Source organism: Ambystoma mexicanum, chromosome 2p, assembly GCF_040938575.1.
Source record: "Ambystoma mexicanum isolate Mex_15411 chromosome 2p, UKY_AmexF1_1, whole genome shotgun sequence".
Taxonomy (NCBI): Eukaryota; Metazoa; Chordata; class Amphibia; order Caudata; family Ambystomatidae; genus Ambystoma; species Ambystoma mexicanum.
Genome location: NC_090923.1, coordinates 322338988 through 322361965, shown reverse-complemented (window position 1 = coordinate 322361965; position 22978 = coordinate 322338988). Strand labels below are relative to the sequence as shown.

At 42.9% G+C, this 22978-nt stretch overlaps 1 protein-coding gene across 4 annotated transcripts in view; it reads right to left on the bottom strand.

Moving 5' to 3' along the window:
- Positions 1-22978, bottom strand: part of CACNA2D3 (calcium voltage-gated channel auxiliary subunit alpha2delta 3) — a 3251448-nt gene that overhangs the window by 1140473 nt on the left and 2087997 nt on the right. For all 4 annotated transcript variants that reach the window (XM_069643639.1, XM_069643642.1, XM_069643640.1 and 1 more), the window contains one exon: positions 6361-6444. In XM_069643639.1, coding sequence (XP_069499740.1) covers positions 6361-6444 — 84 coding nt within the window. The remainder of the gene's footprint in view (positions 1-6360; positions 6445-22978) is intronic.

Sequence of the window (22978 nt, the reverse complement as noted above, 5' to 3'; positions counted from 1 at the left end):
GGTGGTTAAGTATCTTACTTCGTATGACCTGATATGTTCCAAAATAACAAACAAAAGTTCTTTCCTGATTACACTTGTGGCAATGATTCTTCACCCCATCACCCCAACCCTCTGGCGGGATCCCTACGGCTTTTATTTTCTTCATCCCTGAGTCTCCCTCTTCCGGGCTCAGACACCTCTCGAATATCAGCCTCCCGGTCGGGATCACTATGGCCTGTATTCAAACAATTTCTCTTGTTACATTCACGTGCCAATGGGTGAGGGCTTACACCCCAGGGTCCCCTTATTCCAGCTCAGACCCCAGACCGTTCTCAAATGTTTTCCCCTCTTTGGGTGATGCTTCTTCACCCCTGGGTCCCCCTCTATTGGGCTCAGACCCCTCTCGGATGTATGCCCCCCTCTGTCAGGTTCGCTATTGCTTGTATGCAAAGATATTTTCACCTTTCATATTCACAAATCTTAATGTCTTTTTAAACAGTTCACTGTGTGTTTTTCTTTATTCATTTATTTAGATTTATATAGCACGAAAACAACCTGGGGGCATCGAGGCACTGTTACATGCAAAGCCTTAGTTTCAGTGGGCATCAGAGACACTGTTTGGAGTCAATTCAGGTTAGTTATATACATACAGAATACATTTTGTCAGACAGAATATGTAGCAGCTAGGTGATTGCTGGTGATTTTAGGTGAGGAGCATGGTCTTAACTGCTTTGCGGAAAGCAATGTGTGAGTTATCTCCTCTGAGTGTTGAGGAGAGGATGTTCCAATGCTGGGCTGCAAGAAAAGCGAAGCTGGCTCCACCTGTTCTGAATCTCTTGATTCTGGGAACCGTTAGCATGTTGAAATAGGGAGTTCTAGTAGGTCTGGTGGAGGAGGTTCGGGGCATTTTGTGTTGCAAATAAAGAGTGGCAGTTTGGAAGATGCATTTGTGGGTCAGAGCGAGGGTCTTGACGAGGATGCACTCTTTATTGGGTAACCAATGTGCCTGTTTCCTGGCTACAGTGACGTGTTCCCTTTTCGGGATGCCAAGTGCTGCACGAAGAGTGCTGTTTTGAATAATTGCAGCTTCTCGATGTGTTTAGCTGACGTGCCCAGAAAAAGGGCATTACAGTAATCAAGTCTTGACCCTTTAATGGCTCTGGGGATGTTTAGGCAGTTTTCCTTGGATAAGAATGGTCTTGCTGAATTCAGAAGTTTAGCATGGCTGCCGAAGCTATAGCATTGACTTGCCTAGTCATAGATAGCATTGAGTCTAGGTATACTGCTAGTGTTTTCACTGAATCAGAGACTGGGATTATTTTATTATCAATGGAGAAATTAATGAATTGGGAGTCGAGGTTCTTTAGCGTTTCAGAGGACCAAATTATGAGGAGCTCAGTTTTGTTACTGTTGAGACAGAGGGCGTTGAGGGTCATCCACGCTTGGATAGTCGAGTAAATGGTGTTAAGGCCTTTGGCGTTGGACTCATAGTCCCCTGTCAGATGGAGGAGGATATGTGTGTCATCCGCATAGTTCATGTAGGAGATACTTAGTGAGCTCAGGATGTAAAAAAGGGGCCTTATAAAAATATTATGGAGTGTAGGTGAAATGCATGACCCTTGAGGCACAACACATGAAATGATGGTTGGGCAGGAGGACGCTATGTCGGAGAAGACTTGCATGGACCTCCCTTGTTAGAAGGACATGATCCAGGCAGTTGCATTTTGTGAGAAGTTTGATGTGGAGTTAAGGTGGGGCCAAAGGACATTGTGATCGACAAGATCAAATTCTGCAGAGAGGTCTAAGAGTAGGAGAAGCACAGGTTTGCCTGCATCTCTTTCCTCATCCATTTGATTTTTGAGATTAAGTAGTGACGTGGCCTGGGCAGAACTTGTATTGTCGCAGCCCAAGGATTTAGTTCTCTTCGATGAAGAGTTGAATTTGTGAATAAACAGCTTTGTCCAGTATTTTAAGCAAGAACGGGACCGTCATAATGGGTCTGTAGTTGTTGGGTGACCGATGAGCATGCTAGTTTAGAAGCGGCCGGTCCCAGGCTTCTTTGAGGCAGGTGGGAACTTTGTTGGTGTAGAAAGAGGCGTTCACGAAGGCTGTTAGGAAGGTGGCGAGGGTGCTGGCACATTCCTTGATGATAGACGTAGGGCCGCTGTCTCCTTTACAGTTGGAGGGTTTAATTGATTTAATGTTATTTATGAGATCTTGTTCCTGAATTTCTTTGAAGGAGAATATAGGGTTGGACTCACACGCATGAGGTGGTTTAATGAGGGTGGAGTGAGTCAAGGTTAGTTGAGTAGTTTTGATTTTAGCTTGTAGGGTGTTCAGTTTGCTGAGCATGACTGCTTGGATTTCTTTGCATCAGGTTTTGTCTTTGGTGATGTTCTGAGGGGGATTGGAGGGGGTTTCAAGGTCTCTAAAGATGGAGAAGATGTCTTTGGTGTTTGATTTGTCCCCCAAGATCTTTGCTTTAAAGGATGTGGTTTTAGCATGGATGATAGCTTTTTTATATATTTTAGAGTGGAGTTGGAAGTTCTGCTTGGCTGCTTCTGACTGGGTAGTTTGCCAGTGGTATAATGCAGCATGTTTTTTGGAGCGAATTTCCAGTAGGTTATCAGTAAGCCAAGCATTGGAGTGCATGGTGGGTTTGGTGTTCCGCTCTTTGAGGGGCGCAAGGGTGTCCACTGCTAGTTTGACAGTGGTGTTGTATGAAATTGTAGGGTCTCAGGATCATTGGAGAGGGGGGCCTAAAGGCCGGGACTTGAAGGTGTGGAAGTAATCTCTCCACTGTAAACTGACAAGAGCTTTTGGTAATCTATGGTGGAAGAGTAGGCGTGGTGTGGTGTGTTTTCGGAGTGGAAGCAATATCGAACTGAATAACATTGTGGTCTGACCACGGGGCCTGAGCATTAGCAGCAATGGAGAGGTGGCAGTTGTGTTGGGCTACCCAATCCAAGGTGCAATCTAGAGAGTGAGTGGGTTCGGAGATGGTGTTGGAGAACCCCAGTGTCTGAAGAGCAGTGTTGATGGATATTGCTGCAGAAACTTTGGGTTCGTTGAGGCCTAGGTTTAAGTGGATATCCCTCTATCGGTTTCATTCTTTGTCCTCACAATGTTCATCTGGCATCATGCTTTGTCCCATTCTGAAGGAATTCCTCCATTGGGTTCACTATTGCCAAACTTACAGTTCCTTTAATTCCCTTGGTTTCTAATCATTTGTCGGGCAAAGACTTTCGACTGTACGGGGAATTTTGCAATATCCCTGTATGACCACTTCGACCTTTCTTTGCAGCTCTCTGACGACCTTCTGGTATCAGTAGTTTCAACAAAACATGGGATTAACCAGAGTCTCTCGAATGTGCACCCATGTGGTGCCAGAACACTCTGCAGCAGCTGGTTTTCCCTTAATGTAAACAGTTCTTTCTTTAACTGACATTTGCGACTTTCATTCAACACAGTACGGTTTCTAATCGGTTCTCCCCTTGACTCACCGGCTGTGATGAACCACTTGGCTTTTCTTGTCTCTGGAGTCCAGGTTGATACCACGGGAGCTAGCATCTCTCCCTGTTCTGATTATCAGTGTAGGCATGCTCTGTGTACCGTTGACATCTGCTGCAACACACGCTGGCTATTCTTCGCAGTCTTACAATTCCTTCCACTGAGGCTTCGTGGGTCTATGTCAGAAAGGGCAAGGTCGATTCTCTCCTTGCCGTCCTTTCAGTTCTCGCCGCCTTGCTCCTCCTCTTGAACTTAAGTGCTTGGATAGTTGTTTCATTGTGCCGTCTGCCTGGCTCTTCATGTGCTCTTATGCTTCACCTTTTATCCCTCTGGGAAAGGGCCATCATGTGTGTGTGATTCTGGTCAATTGCCTGACTTTGCCTGACCCTTGTGTTGGGACATGTCAGGTAAACAGCTCTGGTGTTAGTCTGTTGTCTTTTTTACTGTACGAAAGAATTTGTGCTAGAAAAGGGGGGTGTGGGGGTAGAGTTTCTGAGTATCCTACATGGCAGGATGTGGAAAAGGTGTTAGATGAGGGGGGATACCGTGTCTCACATGTCGGTGTATGACTTTCACTCCCCGTGGACCCACATCCAGGTGATCCTCCCTCACTGGTGTACCCCCAGGAACTGGATCCAATAGCGATGGCCGTGTCCTGGTCACCTGGATGACAGATCCCCAGGGACTAGTAAGTGAGACACCTTCAGGTTTCTCACACTCCAAAGGATCAATACAACAATAAATAGATGAAACGCGATCAAAGAAATGAGGGTAATCAGGATCATGACACTCTAGAACAGGTTTGTCCTTGACTTAATTACAGCAATGGAAGGAGGCGTGTGTGCCAAGATCGGGCCTTCTTGCTGCACATTCAACCGGCCATTGATGAAGAAAATGGAACCCTGACAGCAGCAGTAACTATGCTGTGAACTCTGCACATGAAGATGGTGGATGAAGTAGACAAGACGAGGAGGATGAATAATTTTTGTCCCTGTTTTCATGGATCCCAACTTGGTTGGCAAATGTCTTGAAACTACTTCGAGCAATACTAGTGTTAGTATTGCTGGGATTCTGTTTTATAAGAATATTCATTGGACAATGCAAGAAGACAGCAAAGAAAGAAATGGGGATGAATATAATGATCTATATGAATGCTGTGACTGATGAACACACACAGACCGAAAATGCTACTCACGAGCACCGGAAAGATATTCCTCAGGCACCCTGAGGAATCAAGTTCCATTACCCTAAGGATCATAAGAACTATGTAGGGCGTTGGGTGTTCTGTCAACCACATGAAGAGTGCTACCATATGATCTGGAGCATGGATGAACATAAAAGGAATGCAGGTAACCTGAGGGGGTGACTAATATGTGGATTCTGAAGAAGCCTTGAGGAAGAAAAGGTGGTCAAGGACTCGACCAGAGGGGTAATGTAGAGGAGCAGATGTGTATGTCACTGATAGGCACCTTCCCCCACCTCTGTCATACTGGATGAAAGACAAGAAACACTGTGCATGACACCAAGTATCATCCCAATACAGCATCGAGTGTATGAGAGACGGTATGCACTCAGACAACAGTATCGGAAGTACCCTCATACTGAAGAGGTAGTAGGAGAATTGCAGGTACCTTTGAATATCGAAGAGCTGTAAAGAAGACCTAACAGGTGCAAAGTGATCTCACAAGGAGAAGATACGATGATGCACTGAAACAATATAAGAATACTTAAAGAATGAAGATATAACTGAAGAAACAAAGTTACATGTGTACAAGTAAGAAGAAAAAATCTCTACAAAGAAGATAAGTAACCAGATGAATAACAAATGTATATACACAGAAACGCAAGGTAGAAGAAACATATAGAAGCTTGCTGCAGTAGAAAACATAACATGGAAAAGCGGCCATGTTGGAAAAATGGATGCTGACTCTCAATGATAGTAAGGAAAGAGCTTCAAGGAGAGAGAACAGAGCTGCAGAGCCAACAGAGGCTGGCAATACAAATGTTTGCATGAACAAGGAATAGCTGCTGGCCAGAGATCAAGGATGCCACAGCGAGAAGCTACTGAAAGGTATAAAGGGAGTTACCAAGGATGAGCAATGTACGCAGGACATATTAAGTAAATGAGCAAACATTTATGAGTGCTAAGTATGATCAATTAAATATGCAGAAAAGCGTATGTGAGACAGAGCAACCAGTCTCTAGAGGCCGAAGAGGGTAATGACACCTGAAATAATCAAATCTAATAGCACTAAATAAAAGGTGAATTGGGCAAAATTGTGGTCTCTTGACACTTGGTGCAAGACCAGAAAACTAGACCTATTCATAAGCCCTAGCTGAAGACAACGATGTACCTTAACTCCCCTTATTGTTCTAGAGAAGAGAACATACAGCAAGGTCAAGTACAAAGGAAAAGCATTGGCTGAAGGGTTGGCTGATGAGAGATGATAGAACTAATTGGACACGTGGGCAGCGGTATGACATTGGACTCTGCACCTGAGTTTTGTTTTGCTTACGTGCTGCTAGTGAACCCAGTGCCTAAGGTTGTGAGGGTATGCCAACATATGATGAGGGCCTATTCAATAATGAGCATACAATGTTGCATGGGACAATTTGCTACTGTTATGCTGCTATAATCTGTATTAAATATTATTAGAGTCTGTCCGACTATTGGGTCCAATTTTGTTTATTATAGTAATCCCATTTTGCACATAGATATGCCCAAAATTGCTATTGCACATACCCCACCCCACTTTGCCTTGTCATTAGATTGCTTATTTACACCCGAAGAGCATTCATCTTCATACCATGTTTCACAGTATTCACAGAATTTAGCAGTTGTGTGATAGCCGTTCAGGCAAAATCACTTACCACATCATCTCTGTCCTCCCACTCCACTTCAGAAAGGTCCACACTGCTATAGTTTGGTTTCCTTCGTTTCTTCCCTTCTTCATACTGTTGGTAAACATTAATTTAGAAATGAAGAACAAGGTATGCTTTTCAGATACAATCTGTTTCACATCACAACATGCTTTTATTCAGATCATCAATTTAGAAAGTATTTCTCTCAGCGAATTCCCAATAGATATTGGACACCATTCACAATGGTCCCCCATGAGCGATACTCTGCACTATACACCAGGCATGAGCTACGACTACTCGTAGAGTTAAATTATGGGTTTTCAGGTTATCGATCACCAAAAAATTCTTCAAACTCATGTGACACATTCTATATATATATATGTGTGCAAAATACCAGTGTTTACTTGTATTTTAGCTTTAAAGCAGTTTCTCAAGCCTAAACTGGTGTATGTAGTTATTATATGATAGGTTATTTATAACGCGCTTAATACCCAGAGGTTTCTAAGCGCGGACCTAGGGATTGAACCTGTGGTGCTCAGTGTCGTCTTGCTTCCAAGGCGAGCGCATTGCCCCTGAGCTATCGTCGCGAGACAAGTTAGGGAAATTACGCAGTTGATCTCTCTTTTTTTTAGATTCAATGTTTTCTAGTGGAATGAAAATGTGTGACATGCATGGCATGTATTCCTACAATCATCCCGAGGACTTTGCACATGTGTTTAGACACTTTGGCCCTGATTCAGAGAGCGTATTCCAATGGGGTTTTGACATTATAAAAGACTTCTGTGAATTAGGCCCTTTGTGTTTTCATTGTTTGCACTGCTTACACTAGATCTGTTTTGATACGAGCTGGATTGACATAACAGTGTGTTGAAAGGATGCAATTATATTAGTGAATATGCATAAAGCTGACACTTGCTAGCCAATGACCACCATTTCCTTATATCTACCGTGGCAGTCCCTGGCACTCCTAGGGCATAATCTGCCTCTGAATAAGGGAGTATCCTCTGAACGGTTCCTAAAGAGTGGAGCATTACTATCCGTAAGCACTTTTAACAAAGCTTTCTTTCTGGTTTGCATTATTATTAGTAGTAATACGAGAGTATTTTTGTCTCAAACACAGTTATGCTAAAGGGTTTCCCCTTACAAATATCGTTCAACACAGCCGCCGCCCACAACCTTGATCTCTTGGTTCCTCCTATATCCACTTACTTGGCACCGCCCAGAACACTGGAAGTTATATTTCCTTTCATTTTATCAAAAGTATATTTGCACTTGCTATTGCAACAAGATAACAGGATTTACGGGAAATGTGTGAACCTTTTACTGATATGAAAGGGTATTTGTTTCCTTTGCAGCACAACAGAGGAATCAATCGCGCCAAAGGTAATTCAATATATTTGCACACACTATTATTTCACTGTAATCCACGTGTTTTCTAAAGCGGCTGTGGCACATATTGAGGCATATCGTTGGTTGCAGTCTTAATAACACGGCGACGTGTGCCCTCTGCCTAGTAAAGGACAACATGGAGCTATGATGAGCGATACGCAGAGGTTTCATGTGCATGGCTGGGCGGGCGTCAGGGGAATTACTTTCTCTTCGCTTGCATTGAAAGGGTCATACCCTGAATATGCAAATAGAAATAACACACCACAATAGCAACTTAGTTAATTATGATATTACATAGTGAATAGCGATGGACTGAATTATTCAGACTTTCTTCTGTTATTCTGAAGCAGAAATCATTATACAAAAATAACTGTATATCACAAACGAATTAGTTTACCAATGCGATTAGCTTGTGTGTAGGGCAAATTCAGAAGAATGGAGCAAGACAATTCAAATATAAAGCAACTTCACATTAAAATGTCATGCTTATATCCATTGGAGGATGTTCAGTTTAGAAGTACTGCCTGACTGTTGTTTACTGAAACGTTCTGTCCTGTATGTCAGGTTATGCTATATTATATACTTGTATATTATGTTATGTTATAGGTCTATTGATAAGCACAGCTCTTGACCACAGAGGCTTCCCAGTGATGTTTACTAACAGTTCTAGCACATGGTATGTTAAGATACCTGTAAACAAGAAATGTTTTTGTTGTATCTGTTAGCATTGGTACACGAGAACAACTACCATCAACATGGTTTAGAGTCATGCAAACTCTCCAGGTATTACCCATGTTGTGGTCCCATTGAGTTGTGTGGGGGTATGCTGTACTGCCATGCAGAGTAATACTGCATTGGTAATGCTGTATGTGATAATGCTTTGTTATGGAGGACATTTTTTCCACAAAAGGGCAGATGGAGAAATGGGATTTGTCACAAAAACTAATTATTTGTCACAGTGTTAAAAAATAGATGATTATTACATACCAGGGGCCTGATTTATCCACACATTTTTTTTAATGAGACAGTCCCATGGAAAAGGTTTGTGTAAATCAGTCCCTAGATGTTTTACCACTACCGCCAACCTTGGACTCATGACTGAAGTATTAATACTGTTTCTGTTTGTTGTACTTGGAAATCAAATCAAGAGGTCAACTGCTGGAGGAGGTGGTGCAGAACATGGGGATGTCTAACTCGTGAAGTAAGTGGCACAGATGAAAATAAAAATATAAATCAATTTTCCAGACAAAGTTTCCATCTCTGATGAATGGTCACAAACAATTGGAAACATTTACATCATGATCCATTGCTTCAGAAATGATTGCCTCCCCCCACCCCAACATCCCATGATGGCCTATAGGAGAAGCAGAAATCTCAGGAATAGACTGGTGAAAGCAGAAAAAAGTTCCCCTGATAAACAAAAGACATTGGCAACACATACGAAGGGTACATATCCCTGCCTAAGGTACAGTAATTGCAGTAACATCAAAAAGGGCATTACTATGCAACACCCACACACTGGACAAAAAACTGCAATTAAGGATTTTGCTATGTGCAACAACACAGAAATAATCTATGCAATGAAATGCCCATGTGGCCTTCGTGTTTTAGGACATACCAGTAGATCAGCACGAGAAAGATGGATGGAGCATAAATCTAACATTCATACCCAAAATGTGAAGTCACTAGTAGCGAAACAGTTCAAAGAACATTCGCATAATCTGTCTCAAATCAGGTTTATGATTCTGGAATGGGTCAGACATCCAACAAAGGAGGGAACAAAGCCAAGAGGCTTGCACAGAGAGAGATGTGGATACAGTATACCCCAGAGGAATGAATGAAGAGTTCCATCTACACTGTTTCTTGTAAGCATACTGTATTCTATCTACGCTTGATGAATTTTATTGACTCAGTCAAGGGATTGTGTAATTTCAAACTTAACTATTGGGATCCATATTTTATGCAATCAATTTTTTTATGTACGTTATTGTATGTATTCTTCTATTGTTTTTATATGACACATGTGTTGATATACGATTTTATGTACATTATAACCAACTATGTACACATGCCATGGCTTCTTTGGACCATGTCTTCTGATTTGTTTGTATCATGTATATATATATATATATATATATATATATATATATATATATATATATATGTTTTCGAATTAAATATATCAACTTCAAGTTATGAAATAGTAGATTATAAATTGAGACTTTTGCTTATTACTTATGTTTAATGAAAGTGTGATACTTTGCCAACTACATGAATACATTTCTAACTACATGAATTAATGTACAGAGTGATGGATAGTAATTTGCAAATTTATTTGGTCCTAGGTTTCAATAGATATTTCAAGTCCGATAATACACAATCTTTTATATTTTTCTTTACACCTCTTTTTTTATTATTTACTATTCTCATCAAACCCACTCTATTCTCTTTGACATCATCTACTCCCTCTGACTCTTTTGGTTCCTGCCGGTCATCTCTCAACACTGGACCCGTGACCACCTTGCAGCAGTCAAAAAATTGCCACCTCATTTTCCTGCCTCAAGCACCTGGACTCCTCCAACTGCAGTTTCGAGTACCTGCTACCTCTGACTCTTTGGGTTCCTTCCGGCCATCTCCCATCACTGGCCCCGAGTCCACCTTTGGCGCCATCCTGTACCCGGACTCCTCCAACTAGAATTCTGAGTGCTCGCTCCCTCTGACTCTATTGTTCCTACCGGCTATCTCTCATCACTGGACCCGAGTCAACCTTCGGCCCCATCCCGTACCCACTCTTGTCACTCTCCACTCCCCATTCCACACTAGGTCCTACATTGCCCACTGCCTCCCCTTTCTGTAACTATCACACTGGTCTCTACCCCCTACATTTGTAACTCCTACAACTATGGCCCTTCTCTACTTGTCCTTCTCTATTTCCTTTGGTATGCAATGTTCCATAACTCTCTTCCACCTCACCCCCCCCTCTCTCCACTCTTCCACCTCCTCCTTTCCCTCCTACTCTCCTCTTTCCTCCTTATGCCTAGTCCTCTTCACTATCCTCACCCCCACTCCTCCAGTTACCCTCCTTCCTTCTCTCATGCCCTAACCTTCTTTACCCCCCCACTGCCAAACACTCTGCCCTCATGAACACTGCTCTCTGGAATGCCAGATCCATCTGTAATAAAACCGCAGCTACCCTTGATTTATTCTTTCACCTTAACCTTCATTTTCTCTGCCCAACTGAAACCTGTATTCCTCCTCATAACACCTCTGTCCCCGCCTCCTTGACGACCTCTTCCTCCTCCTTCATCTACACCGCCCACCCCTCTGGCCACGGTGGAGGCGTTGGTCTCCTGTACCACACCAAATACATCTCCTCCTCTTCCCCTCCAACTCTCCCCTCTTTCGCTTCTTGTGAATTCCTCTACAAGTCCTTCTGCTCTCCCCACCCTATTTCCTTCCTGGTCATCTATCGTCCCCCTGGCCCTCTCTCTTCCTTCTATGAAGACCTGGATCACCTCCTCTCGCTTATTTCTCCGTCCCCCTCTCCTCTATCTGTACTTGGCGACTTTAATATCCATCTTCTTTCTCCCCCTCAATCTTCTCCCCTCCTCTCCATCCTTGACTCCTACCTCCTCTCCCCCCTTCCCTCATCCCGTACTCACTCCTCTGGCTCCATTCTTGACCTCATCTTCAATTCTTCCTATCCCTCTTCCCCTGTCTCTTCTCTTCCTGTTTATCTCTCAGACCATGCCTTACTCTCATTCTCTCTTTCTCCTCTCTCACACTCCACTACTACTAATCCCTCCCCTCCAATCTACCCACGTTGTGACCTTTGTGACTTCGACGCTACCCTCTATTCCGACACCTGCTCATTGTCTCTTCCATCTCCCCAAGACTTTGCTTTACTCTCTGCGGACAATGCTCTCTCTTCCCTCTCGGCCTCTATCTCCTCTGCCATAGATCAACTTTCCCCACTTTCTCTCTTCCGTCCTACTCGGAAGCCTTCTCAACCCTGGCTTATTTCCCATCTCTGCTCTATGCGGCGCCTTCTCCGGCAGTTAAAGAGACTCTGGCTCAAAACTCCCTTGCTTTCTTATTAAACCTCTTACTTCTCTTACCACGCACTTTACAACTCTTGTCTTACAGTGGCCGAATCCTCCTACTACTCTAACCTTCTCCAGTCTAAAGCCTCCCACCCTCGTCAGATTTTTCAAACTCTCTCCCGTCTTCTCTCTCCTCCTACTCCTGATCCCTCATCCAATTCCACACTTTCTCCTTCGGACTTTGCTAACTTCTTCTCTTCCAAAATCCTCACACTCTGGCAAAAAATGAACTCCCTCTATGACTCCCCCTCTCCACCTCCCCCCTCTCCTCCCTCTTCCATTATGTCCGTCTTCTCACCAGTTTCCCCTTCTGATGTCTCCTCCCTTCTATCTTAGCAGTCCTCTTAGTTTAAAGTAATCCTATTCCATACATTTCAATCAGTCCAGAACTGCATTACAGAACCTCTGTTGTCTATCCTAAATTCTTTTCCCCTCCACATAATCCTTGATAATTGTAGTGATAATCACCTTGGTGCTAATATATATTTTCTGGAGAAAGGCAATCGTCTCGTTCAGACAGAAACCATCCGGAGGCGCCTCTGGATAGGTGGCTGGGCTGTCATGTAGTTTGCGGCTCCATCGACTGTTTAGTGTTAAGAAATATTTGTTTCTAATCTTTGAAGCGCATCTGTCATTTTTGAAATCTTGACTTTGTTTCTGAAAAATCTACCTTGATTAAAACCTCTGTAACTTTTGAACCGCATGTCCTAGAACCGACATTTACTGTCATTTTAAAGCTGAGATCCTAAGCTATCCAACCAACCCAAAACGACATTCCAATTCCTTAAAGTTTTTTCGCAGTCGCGTTTCCCGCATGCGGAGAAATTACAACAAATTGCAATTTAGCTCCATTTCACCACATGTCAAAATAGCTGTTTCTTGTTTTCAACTGCTGAAATTCGTTTTCAATATGATACTCATTCATAAAGCATTGCTAGTATTGACCTGAACCAATCCAAAGTAACTCTCACTTATCCTGCATCACCTTCAGTGAATTAAAATCATTTTAACATATTTCCCTTTAATTGCAATCACATTCAAAAGTAATTTTGCCTGTTTTAAAATCATACCTGTTTTCTCTAAGCTCGCTGGGGGAACTGGGTTTGAACTGCATTGTTGATTAATATTCCTGAAACCTGTGTGCCCCATTTCCATCTCTTCATATTGCATAGTGGGGGGAGTGAGTAATAACAGGGGAAAAAGTGATCATGTTATCTTTTGATTGAAGTTATATCAAGTTTATTTCTGTGTTGCATTCTTTCCTATTATTGTATTTCCTTGAGCCATACAAGTATTCTCTGCTACCTTATCCTTCCTATTCCTACTCCTAACTGATTAAAGAGATTGTTGATATTGTAATATTACCCATTGCTGATCGTTGTTCATATACATAAGTGTGCTATTCAGATATTATTCTATTCATAAAAGTGTGTTTTACATATTGTTCAATTCTTCAAATAAACCTTTTAATTTGCAAAACAAACCTACTTCTTGGCTCAGTGAGGTTGGGGAGATCCAAAGAGAGGGGTGTTATATAACGGTTCATCATCCAGATTTAAAGAACTGTTGACACAAAAATATATAAATAAGGGTTTCCATTGGGCATACCATACTAGGCATTGACTTAGTTGGAATGCTGGATTGAAGTCACTTACAGATGGTTATACTCTGCTTTGAAATATAGAAGCTAGTTCCCATCCTCTCAACAGAGTGCTGTCATTTTCTGGCTATTTCTTAGTGGATACCACTTACATCTCGATAAGAGTGTCTAACTCAACATCTCCAGTGATTTCCTATTGACGCCACCCACATTGCTTACCAATTTCTTCTTTTTCATCAGCGTTTTCTTTTTGTTCTTTTTTGTACTTTTTCTCTTTTGTTAGATTTTGGAATAACCCACTTATTCAAGGTAATTCACCCAATTTTCTCACTTTTCTGGCTATAATATTGTGTATATTTTTAGTGATCTCCCTCTTCTTCTTTTGTTTCATTTATTTGATCTCCAAGCTGTGATCCTCATGTGACACTAGTGACTTTCCTTAAATTCTCTGTGATTTGCACTGTTGATGTTACATGCACTATCCAACATGCATCTGTATACATTACTCCAGACACGTGCACACAGGATACTCCTGAGAATGTCAGCTGTACTTCCCTGGATTCACATTATTCATGCATGTGCACATGCTCTTAGAATGGAGTTCTTTATCTGAAATGTTACTATTCACTATTTTAATGAGATTTTGGATCAATTATCAATTATTGACAACTTTATTAACATGAAGTTATTGTGCAATGGCAATCTGCTTCACACATCTATTACATTGTATACTGTCTTCAATTGCACCTGATGAAGGAAGCTTTACTTTCAAAACGTGTTGTGTTGCTTGCTTATGAAAATAAAAGAAGATTTTGGACAAAGAACCTATCATTGACGAGTGTCATTTCTAATCTTGAACAATGAATTGTTTTTTTACTACATACATGAAAGTTACAATGAGTACCTTCTCTGTAAAAATTGTTGACTAACACTTGATACAAATATTGGCTGATGATCAGCGAAAAGCTGTGCAGGGGACAGGAGTGTCTGATACTCTTCAGACACCATCTGTTCTTCTATTAATTTGAGAGTAACAATTGAGATAGCTAATATAGGCTCCAGAGAACTTGTGATATGTGGCGATCTGTCGCTGATGTAAGAGGATTCAATCCAGCACTACAGCTAAGTCAATGCCTAGTCTGGGATACTGAATGGAAACCCTTATTGATATATCTTTATGTTGAGTTCATGAGTTCTGGATGACTACCCCTATATAACACCCCTCTCTTGGAACCCCCAAGACCCCACTGAGCCAAGAAGTAGTTCTGTTTTGCAAGTTTAAACGGTTTAATTGAGAATGTAAACAATATATATATATATCACACTTTATAATAAATTAATAATTAATATCACACTCCAAAACATGAGCAGTTAACAACAATGAGTAATGTTCTACTAATAAACTGATTTGATTACTCAGGAGTAGTATAAAGGATGAGGTAGCACGCTTGCGAATAGGAACAGAAGAATAAGGTGGTAGAGAATGCTTTATCTAGTTTCAGATGGATGCAATGTTGAATGAAAATGCAATACAGAAAATACTCAATATGATTTCAACAAAACAATGTAATCACTTTTCTCTGGCAATCCACTCCCCCCCCTTATGCAATGTAAGGAAATGAAGAGGAGAGCACACAGTTCTTAGAAATGCAATCAAATGTAATTCAGTTCACCCCAGCAAGCTTAGAGAAAACCGGTATGAGTTTTAAAACACAGGCCCAAGTGCTTTGAATGTGGTGGCAAGGAAGCGAAAAATATGCTGAAAATGCTTTTAATTCCCTTTAGGAGGTTCAGGGTGAGTGAAATATATTTGGGATGAGATCAGGCTCACTTTAGCAAGGATCTAGGAGTAACTAGCAGGTTAAACGAATTTTTGGCAAAGGAAAGCAAGGAAGCTGCTGTTTTCACACGTGGCTGGATTTTTAACCAAATTGCGAATCGCTGCAAAATTCGCGAATGCATGAATCACGATTACGGCAAAAGTATAAGGACTATCAAGTCGTTACTAAGCTTGTTGAAAAGCTGAGATTCTAAGCTTTCAGAGGAAAGTTAAGTTAAGTTCCTAGCCCAAACGGTTCCAGAGATACGGACGATTAAATAAAAGTAGTTTTTCGGATTTGAAATTTTAAAAGTTCAAAGCGACAGGTTACAGCTTGCAGCTAGAAAATGACAGGTGACAGATCTACTTAGGTTAAATAGATTGAATTATATTATATTAAACTAAGGAATAGGTTCTGAGTTTTGATGAGTACTCACAAGAGATTTTGGACAGGAAGGCGACTTTGTCACGGATCCGGTCACTGCGCACAGCACTTCACAGCAATCTGGTCTCCGGTTCCGAGTACAGCTCTGCTTTCTGGGTCACCGGCACTGCTCCTGGATCTTGGGTTCTGCTGGTCTGGTCTAGCACCGGTCTGCACGGCTCCTAGTCCCGCTTTCTCCGGACACAGCGCTGATCTGCACGGCTCCTGGACACTGCTACCGGCCCCCCTGAAATGTTCTAGGCAGGGAATTCAAACAGCTCGCCCGGCTGTTGATAGTCTGCAAATGATTTTTGGGCCTGCTGACAAATACTTTTGCTTGCAGTGGGCCTTCTTGGTTCAAAGTTCTGTAGTTTCTGCTTAGCTTGGAAGTCTAAGTGTAGGATCTCTGGATGTGAAGTCGTCGGTCAGCATGCTCCGCAGCAAATGGAATTGAATGTCTCTACCTGTCCCAGCAGTCTCTTTTTATGTGTTTTGAAAGTGGGTGGAGAGGCTAGCTTTCTAGGCCCAACCCCTTCAGAGTTCTGATAGGTTGGAGAATTCTTTGCGTTCTCACTGGAGAGCAGGATTGTGTGTCAGAATGATGTCATATAATGGCTTGCAGAAAGGACACTCCCCTGTCAAATTACACACAAATCTATATTTGACCTAAAGACACATTTCATAGATACACAGTGGTTTGAAATTACATGCACCCATCACGTATCACATGAGGTATACTCTGTTCAAACTCTGATGTTTCCAAGAGCTTGCATCCAGAAATGGCAACATTTTGCGTTTTTTAACTGGTTTTGCAATATTGGTTTTTCATTAAAAATTATGCACATATACACGGCCTGTCCATACATACTCCAGTAAATTTCCATGTCTCTAGCTTAAACACAGAGTCTGTAGTATCCATAAATAGCGGGGTTTTGTCCCAGAACATCACACAAATTGGAGTTTGGGCTTGAATCGAAGGTACATTTTTTAAATGAAGGCTCTCAAAGTTATACATTCCTGTCATTTGATTACAAAGAGTTATCAGTGTTTCTGTAAAATATATATTTTGCTTTCAATTCAGTTCTCAGAGTGTTGGAGTCCGCCTCCAAGACTTGGGTGGGTCAGTGATCACATGTGTCTTCTGCTGGGAGCTCTTTGTGTACAGTCAACAGTCAACATCAGCATATTCTATTCAAGTGCAAGAGCCTATTGTGTGGTCTCCAGGAGGCTGCCAGCCAGTCTGCCTTCTATCAATCAAGAGGTCATGTGAGATTCTGACTCCTGGTGTGAATCTCTGGAGGTGAGAGGTTTCCCAGCCTTTGGCCTGTTAATTAAATCAGATTGCCTTCTGGGAACAGCATGTGGTTAAGATTTTAATTAACTCTCAGCCTTTGATGTAAAGGCCTCTCCTGCAACTCCTGACATGCAGTTTCCCTGTCAGAGTTTAGACCGCTAGCGCCGCCCTCAGTCAAAAGCGGGTACTGCATGCATTTTTTTGGATCAGTCTTGAATTCAAGCATTTCAAACAAGAGATATTACATGGAAGTATATTGTCCTGGTTCAACAAATGGCATTGGTGTAGTTCTGCAGTAAAATAATTTTGTGCCCATAAATTAGCCATGTTTGACCTGAAGAAAACGAATTCCCAACAGTTATAGGTTGCTTTTGGCAATCAGCATTGCCCCTTTTACAATGGTTTTAGGCTCTGTGCCCTTCTGTGCTCACAACATAGGCAAAAATGGGTGGCACCTTGGGTGACCATCTTGGTGTGCGCACAAACTGCGTGGTTCTCCTGGATTCTGGCGCACATGTGGGCTTTTTGGCCATCTTGGATTTTCTAAGCCCACAGCACCAAATGTTGCAGCATGATAGCTCAAACGTGGGTCAGGACACCCAGCACTGAGCATTACAGAACCTGCAGATCCAGCAGCAGACAGTTCAGAAGGCCAAGAAATATGAAATCGGCTTAATCAAGCTGTGAGATAACAGAGTAATAAAGTCACTGGACCAGAGCAAGCAAACATGTATATATTTGTTTATCTATTTATGCATTTCATGTATTTAATGTATTTGATGTATAATCGATTTGAATGGTGCCAACTACATTTGCAGCCACAACGTGGAGCGATCAAGGAAAGGAGATATGGTCTTGAGTTTTAGGCATAGAACTATTACGGCTCCCTTGTTCTGCATAACCCTAAGATGTTTGCTCAACCATTTGAATAACCTCAGGAACATGCTTTTGCACTTTTCAAATCAATATATAACCAATGCTGCTGTCACTTGCATTCATCCTGTAATTGTAAAACTGGGAGAATATGTTTCAGTACATGCAAATGTGAATGATTGCCCTATGGAAAGGGTATAGAAGCTCTGTGGTTTTAAAATGTTTATTAATAATGAAATGATGCGGGTACATCTTTACCAGAAAGAGTAGCATGATAACCAAAACCCCGTTCAGCAAACTCCATTCCAAAAGCATAACATACACCTGTGCCCTGCTGCACCAGTATCCTGATCTGCAGAGCCTGCTCTCCAGTGGCCAACAGCAGGTTCAGAGGTCACAGGTGCCTTCTTGAGAGCTACAGTGACATGCACGTCACGCCAGCACAGAAACTGCATTTAACAGGTGCTCCTATGTTCCCAAACAACATAATTATAAGACTTCACCATCATTGTGGCTGTTGTAAACTGGAACTATAAACCATATCTGGCTTTGGCATATAATTACATAAGCCACACCTGCATCTGAGTCATACATTTGTCATCATGTTGAGCCAGGCCATCCATGGACAGGCTGTGTGTATATGCCGATACCTTAACTTGTATTGAAAGATTAGCATTGGTGACATGTTGGTGTTCCTTAAAGGTTGAAATGGAGTAGGTCATTGCACCAATGCTGCTAGATGTTCAATGACACGGATGCACCATTACCTCTGATCTCATTCAGAAGGCTGAAGTTAACACTACTTTTATATAAATATTCACCATCCAATTGTCATCGCTGGAAGCCAGTTTATTTTTCAAAGCACATCAAGGTTGAAGGCAGCATGATGAGTGTTCCTACGTGGTACTGGCCCGCATTGGGTTGTTCAGTCTGGACATATTTTCTACTGTGGTATGGCATGTTTTCCTGTTTGTTATTGGTCCACATTAGTGGCTTCAGGATGGCCATTCATTTTCTTTACTGGTACTTGTTTTACTATGCATGACGGGAGAAGGCACCATAATGATTGTTTAAACATGTTACTGTCTCACATAGGTGGACAATTTTTCACTGTGGCAAGGCATATTTTACTGGACACCAAAGGGGAAGTCAGCAGGCTGAGTGTTCCTTCATGGCATATCTTCACTGCGACATGGGATTTTATTACTGGGCATTAAGGGTCAAGGAAGCCTGATGGGTGTTGCTGCTTGATACTGGTACACATTGGTGGGTGCAGAAAGCAACATATTGGGAGTTGCTGCGTGTAGTGGCCTAAATTTGTCAGTCCAGCCTAGACATATAATTTGCTGTGGTGGGCACCAAAGGCAAAGGTGGACTGGTGATTGTTCCTTCATGGTACTGGCACACATTGTTGGTTACAGTCTGGATGTGCTTCTTCACTGTGGCATGCCATTTTATATTGGGCATCAAGGGTGATGGCAGAATGGTGAGTGTTCCTGAGTGGTATTCGCCCACATTGGTGGGTCCAGTGTGGACATTTGTTTACTGTGGTATGGCATTTTGTACTGGGTAACAAGTTTTAAGGCAGCATGATGAATGTCCCTGCGTCGTTTTCACCCACATTGGCGGTTTCCGTCTCAACATGTTTCTTTACGCTGGCATTGCATTTATTTGGTCAGCATAATGAGTTTTCCTACTTGGAACTGGTCGACATTAGTGGCCCGGTATGGACATATTTATGTATTGTGGAATGGCATTGTTTTACTGGTAATAAAGGGTAAAGGCAGCATAATGAGTGGTGCTCCTACACGGTACAGGCACCCATTGATGGAGCCAGTCATGATAAATATTCACATTGGCATGCCAATTTTGACTGGGCATCATGGGTGAATCCAGAATGATAAGTGTTCCTATATATTTATGTCCCACAGTTGTGCTTCCAGTCTGGGCTAATTCTTTACTGTGGCATCACGTGTTGTACCTTTGTTTATATCATCATATATCGTGGCAAAGACATCTTGAAAAGCAGTTGGGTAATGCTCCTGTGCAATATTGGTAACTTCTACCATCCATTTGATTTTTCTCTGTTTCATCCTTCAAAACCCATAGTGAACTGTGGCTTTTTACTCAGATTTTCACAGAAAATGTGCTGAAAATGCACGATGTTAACCCAATATTTAAAACATGTTAAAGTGGGGAGAATGAACTCTTTTGCTTGCTTTGTGCACCCTTGCAAAGCTCTTTCATTATGCATATTTAGGTCAAGTATGTATGACCCTCCAATTAAAAAAATTAACCAGCCACCACTGGCCATGGTAAAGCCCCCTCCCCCTTAAAAGAATAAAAACCAGATGCGTATTTTGAGGAACATGATACAGGTGTTAAAACATAGAAAATGTTAAACCTTTAAAACACAGTGATGGATTTTCAAAATGTTCACAGTCAGAGTGGGAATATGGAACGGAATAAGTACTTCAGCCATACATTCATGTTCTGTGTGTGAAAACGACATGCTTTACACCAACAGGACATTTGCCTCCATAAGACCAATATATTCGCATGCAATCCCCCATTTTAGCGCCTGCTAAAAGCAGGCAGATTTCATAGGAATTGGTTATATTTTTTGTCAGCCATGCATAAATGGCAGCCAGCATTAATGTGTGTTTTTTTTGTTTTCCAAAAGGGAGTGCAAAATATGATTTAAGGCGATTTCACGTGTTTTAGCATTTATTTGTTTTAATTAAGGGCCCAAGTGTTTTGAACTGCTAAAGGCGGTGGACCCCTCTACGCAATTAACACTTTTAAGAACATGAGTCCCACTGACTTGTTAAAGTAGTATTATTACCAAATGCCAGACTACAAATGAATGTTACCTCAATATTTGACCCTTCTGACTGGTGTGACCGTGTTGTAACTAACACGCATCTCAATGAATTGCATGTGTTTCTCTTTGCCCGAGTTCCTGATCCCTAAAGGCATTTAGTCATGCATTTCTTCTCCAACTTTCTTCCGTCTAGTCTTTGCTCTGTCAGCCCATGTTTGTTGCTTATTAACAATGGGCGCTCGCTGGGCTCTTGTAAATACACCACGATGCTGGATCCCTTTCCTGCCCTGCATGCGTCATTCCTTGGCCGCCACTTGCCACTGGAGTCTAAACGCAGCCTTGATGCTATAGGCCCGCTTCACAGAAGTGTGTTATAATGATGCAATCCCATAGGGAAACGTTCTGTGAATCAGGAGTCTGCTAGCTGCTCTCCCTGCTAAAGTGTCTGGAGCCAAGTGTCTGTCGGCGGAACGTGATCATAGAAGGATTGATGGTCGATGGGTCCAGTATTTATATCAGCTTTCCCCTTGTGCTATCAATAGGCATGGTGTTGGAGCCATATTCCCGTCCCTCCCATTCCAATGGGTCCTTCATTGGGGCACAGGCAACGGCTGGATCACCACAAGGCATTCCTTGCCCTTGTTCCACCATTCTGTGAGCTAGGCTCACTTTCGTGTCATGGCCTGCCCGGCAGGCTATGGGTTCCATAGTGTCAGCACATCTTGCAACATTTCCCCAGGGGGCGGGACCAGTAGCCGATCCTGCCCACCCGCCTCACAATGGTTTGTATGGCTCAATAGTGCCAGTCAGCTCCACAGGTGGCTCAGGCTGCCCCGCTGGAGTGCTGTATCCCACTCCGTCTCTTCCTATCCTTAAAGGGACCCCCTCCAGCCAAACCGCCCAGCTCCATCTCAGTGGGGCTAGGGGTGCTTCTCCCACCAGGATCAGGTGCAGGGCGAGGGTGTAAAATATAGTTTCCCTTACCGGGGAGTCCCGGCACAAAGTCCCCTCCCCAGAGTCCAGGTTGGACTATCTCCCACAGTCAGAGGAGAGCCTTCCCTGTATCAAAAGCAGGTTTATGTGGGTCCGCCAGGCAGGAGCTCCAGCATGCGGGGTATGGAATGTTGGTGTGGAGAGGTGTTCCACGCAGCACTCCCTGCTGCGTTGAATGTCACTGGAGATTGTTCAGGATCCTGCTGCACCAGAGCCAAGTGGGGCGATCGAGGAGTCAAGCTGCGACCCAGTGGGTGTCTCCAGGGCAACCCTGGACCCAGTTCCAGTCCCACCACAAGGTCCTGGCTCTGCTAGGCTGCTTGGGTGCTGGCTGCTTTGGGTCGTAGCCAAGCATTCTATATTGCGGATTACCGCCTCCAGGGATCTCCAGCTATAATCAATGGGGTCTGGCTCCGCCAGCCATGTCAGGTCCAGCTATCTCTCCCTCCGTTCCGGGCTTCAGAGCTGGGTAGCAGCAGTTGCACCCCCCGGGCTCTCTCTCATTACACAACATGGTGCAACGTGCTCAAATGTATCATCACGGGGGCCCGTGCTTCAGCGCAGCCCCTGTAGTTGGGTCAGGAGGGACCAGAGGTCCTAGATGGTCCTCATGGCAGGGTTTCACCTCATATAGGACAGGCCTTGTGGGTCCGTCACTCCTTCGTCGCTTCAGCCGTATCTCGCATCAGTCCAAAGTTCGGCACTCAGGGCATCCCCAAGCCTGTGTATTGGGCTGAGGCCTCCAAATAGCAGCTCTGCCAAGGGTTTGAGCGCAATCCAAGTGTCGGGAACGGCACCTTTTTCAACTAATATTCTGCCGTGGCACGGGACTCTAGAGCAAGACAGCCATTTTCCCTGCCTGCTCAACAGCGCTCCCCGGTCTGTCCATTTTTAGGTTTAGAAAACGAATTTCCCATTTCTTTCTATTCTTTCCGTAGCAGTTGTGCTAAACAATTCAAAACCGATTTTACCTTTGTGCTCTGCAAAACGAATTTTCCCATTACCTTTCTGTTCCCCATAATGTTTCTGTGAGCACTAGCCAAAAAACGATTTCCCATTGTGTTCACACTCCCTGCCAATGCCTTCCATTCAAAAGAGTCGAGCCTAGTGGATGTTTGGAGGGTGAGGGTTGCTGGGAAAATAGCATCATTTCATTTGCATTCATTTTAATGGTCTGTCTTGAACTGTTCTTTGCTTGTATTGGGGGGGGTGATGTAAAGGGAACTCCTGTAACTGCATATTCTAGTGTTATCTCTGTGTTGATACTTTACAAAAGGTTATTTTATTTTTGTGTTGCCACGGCTTTGG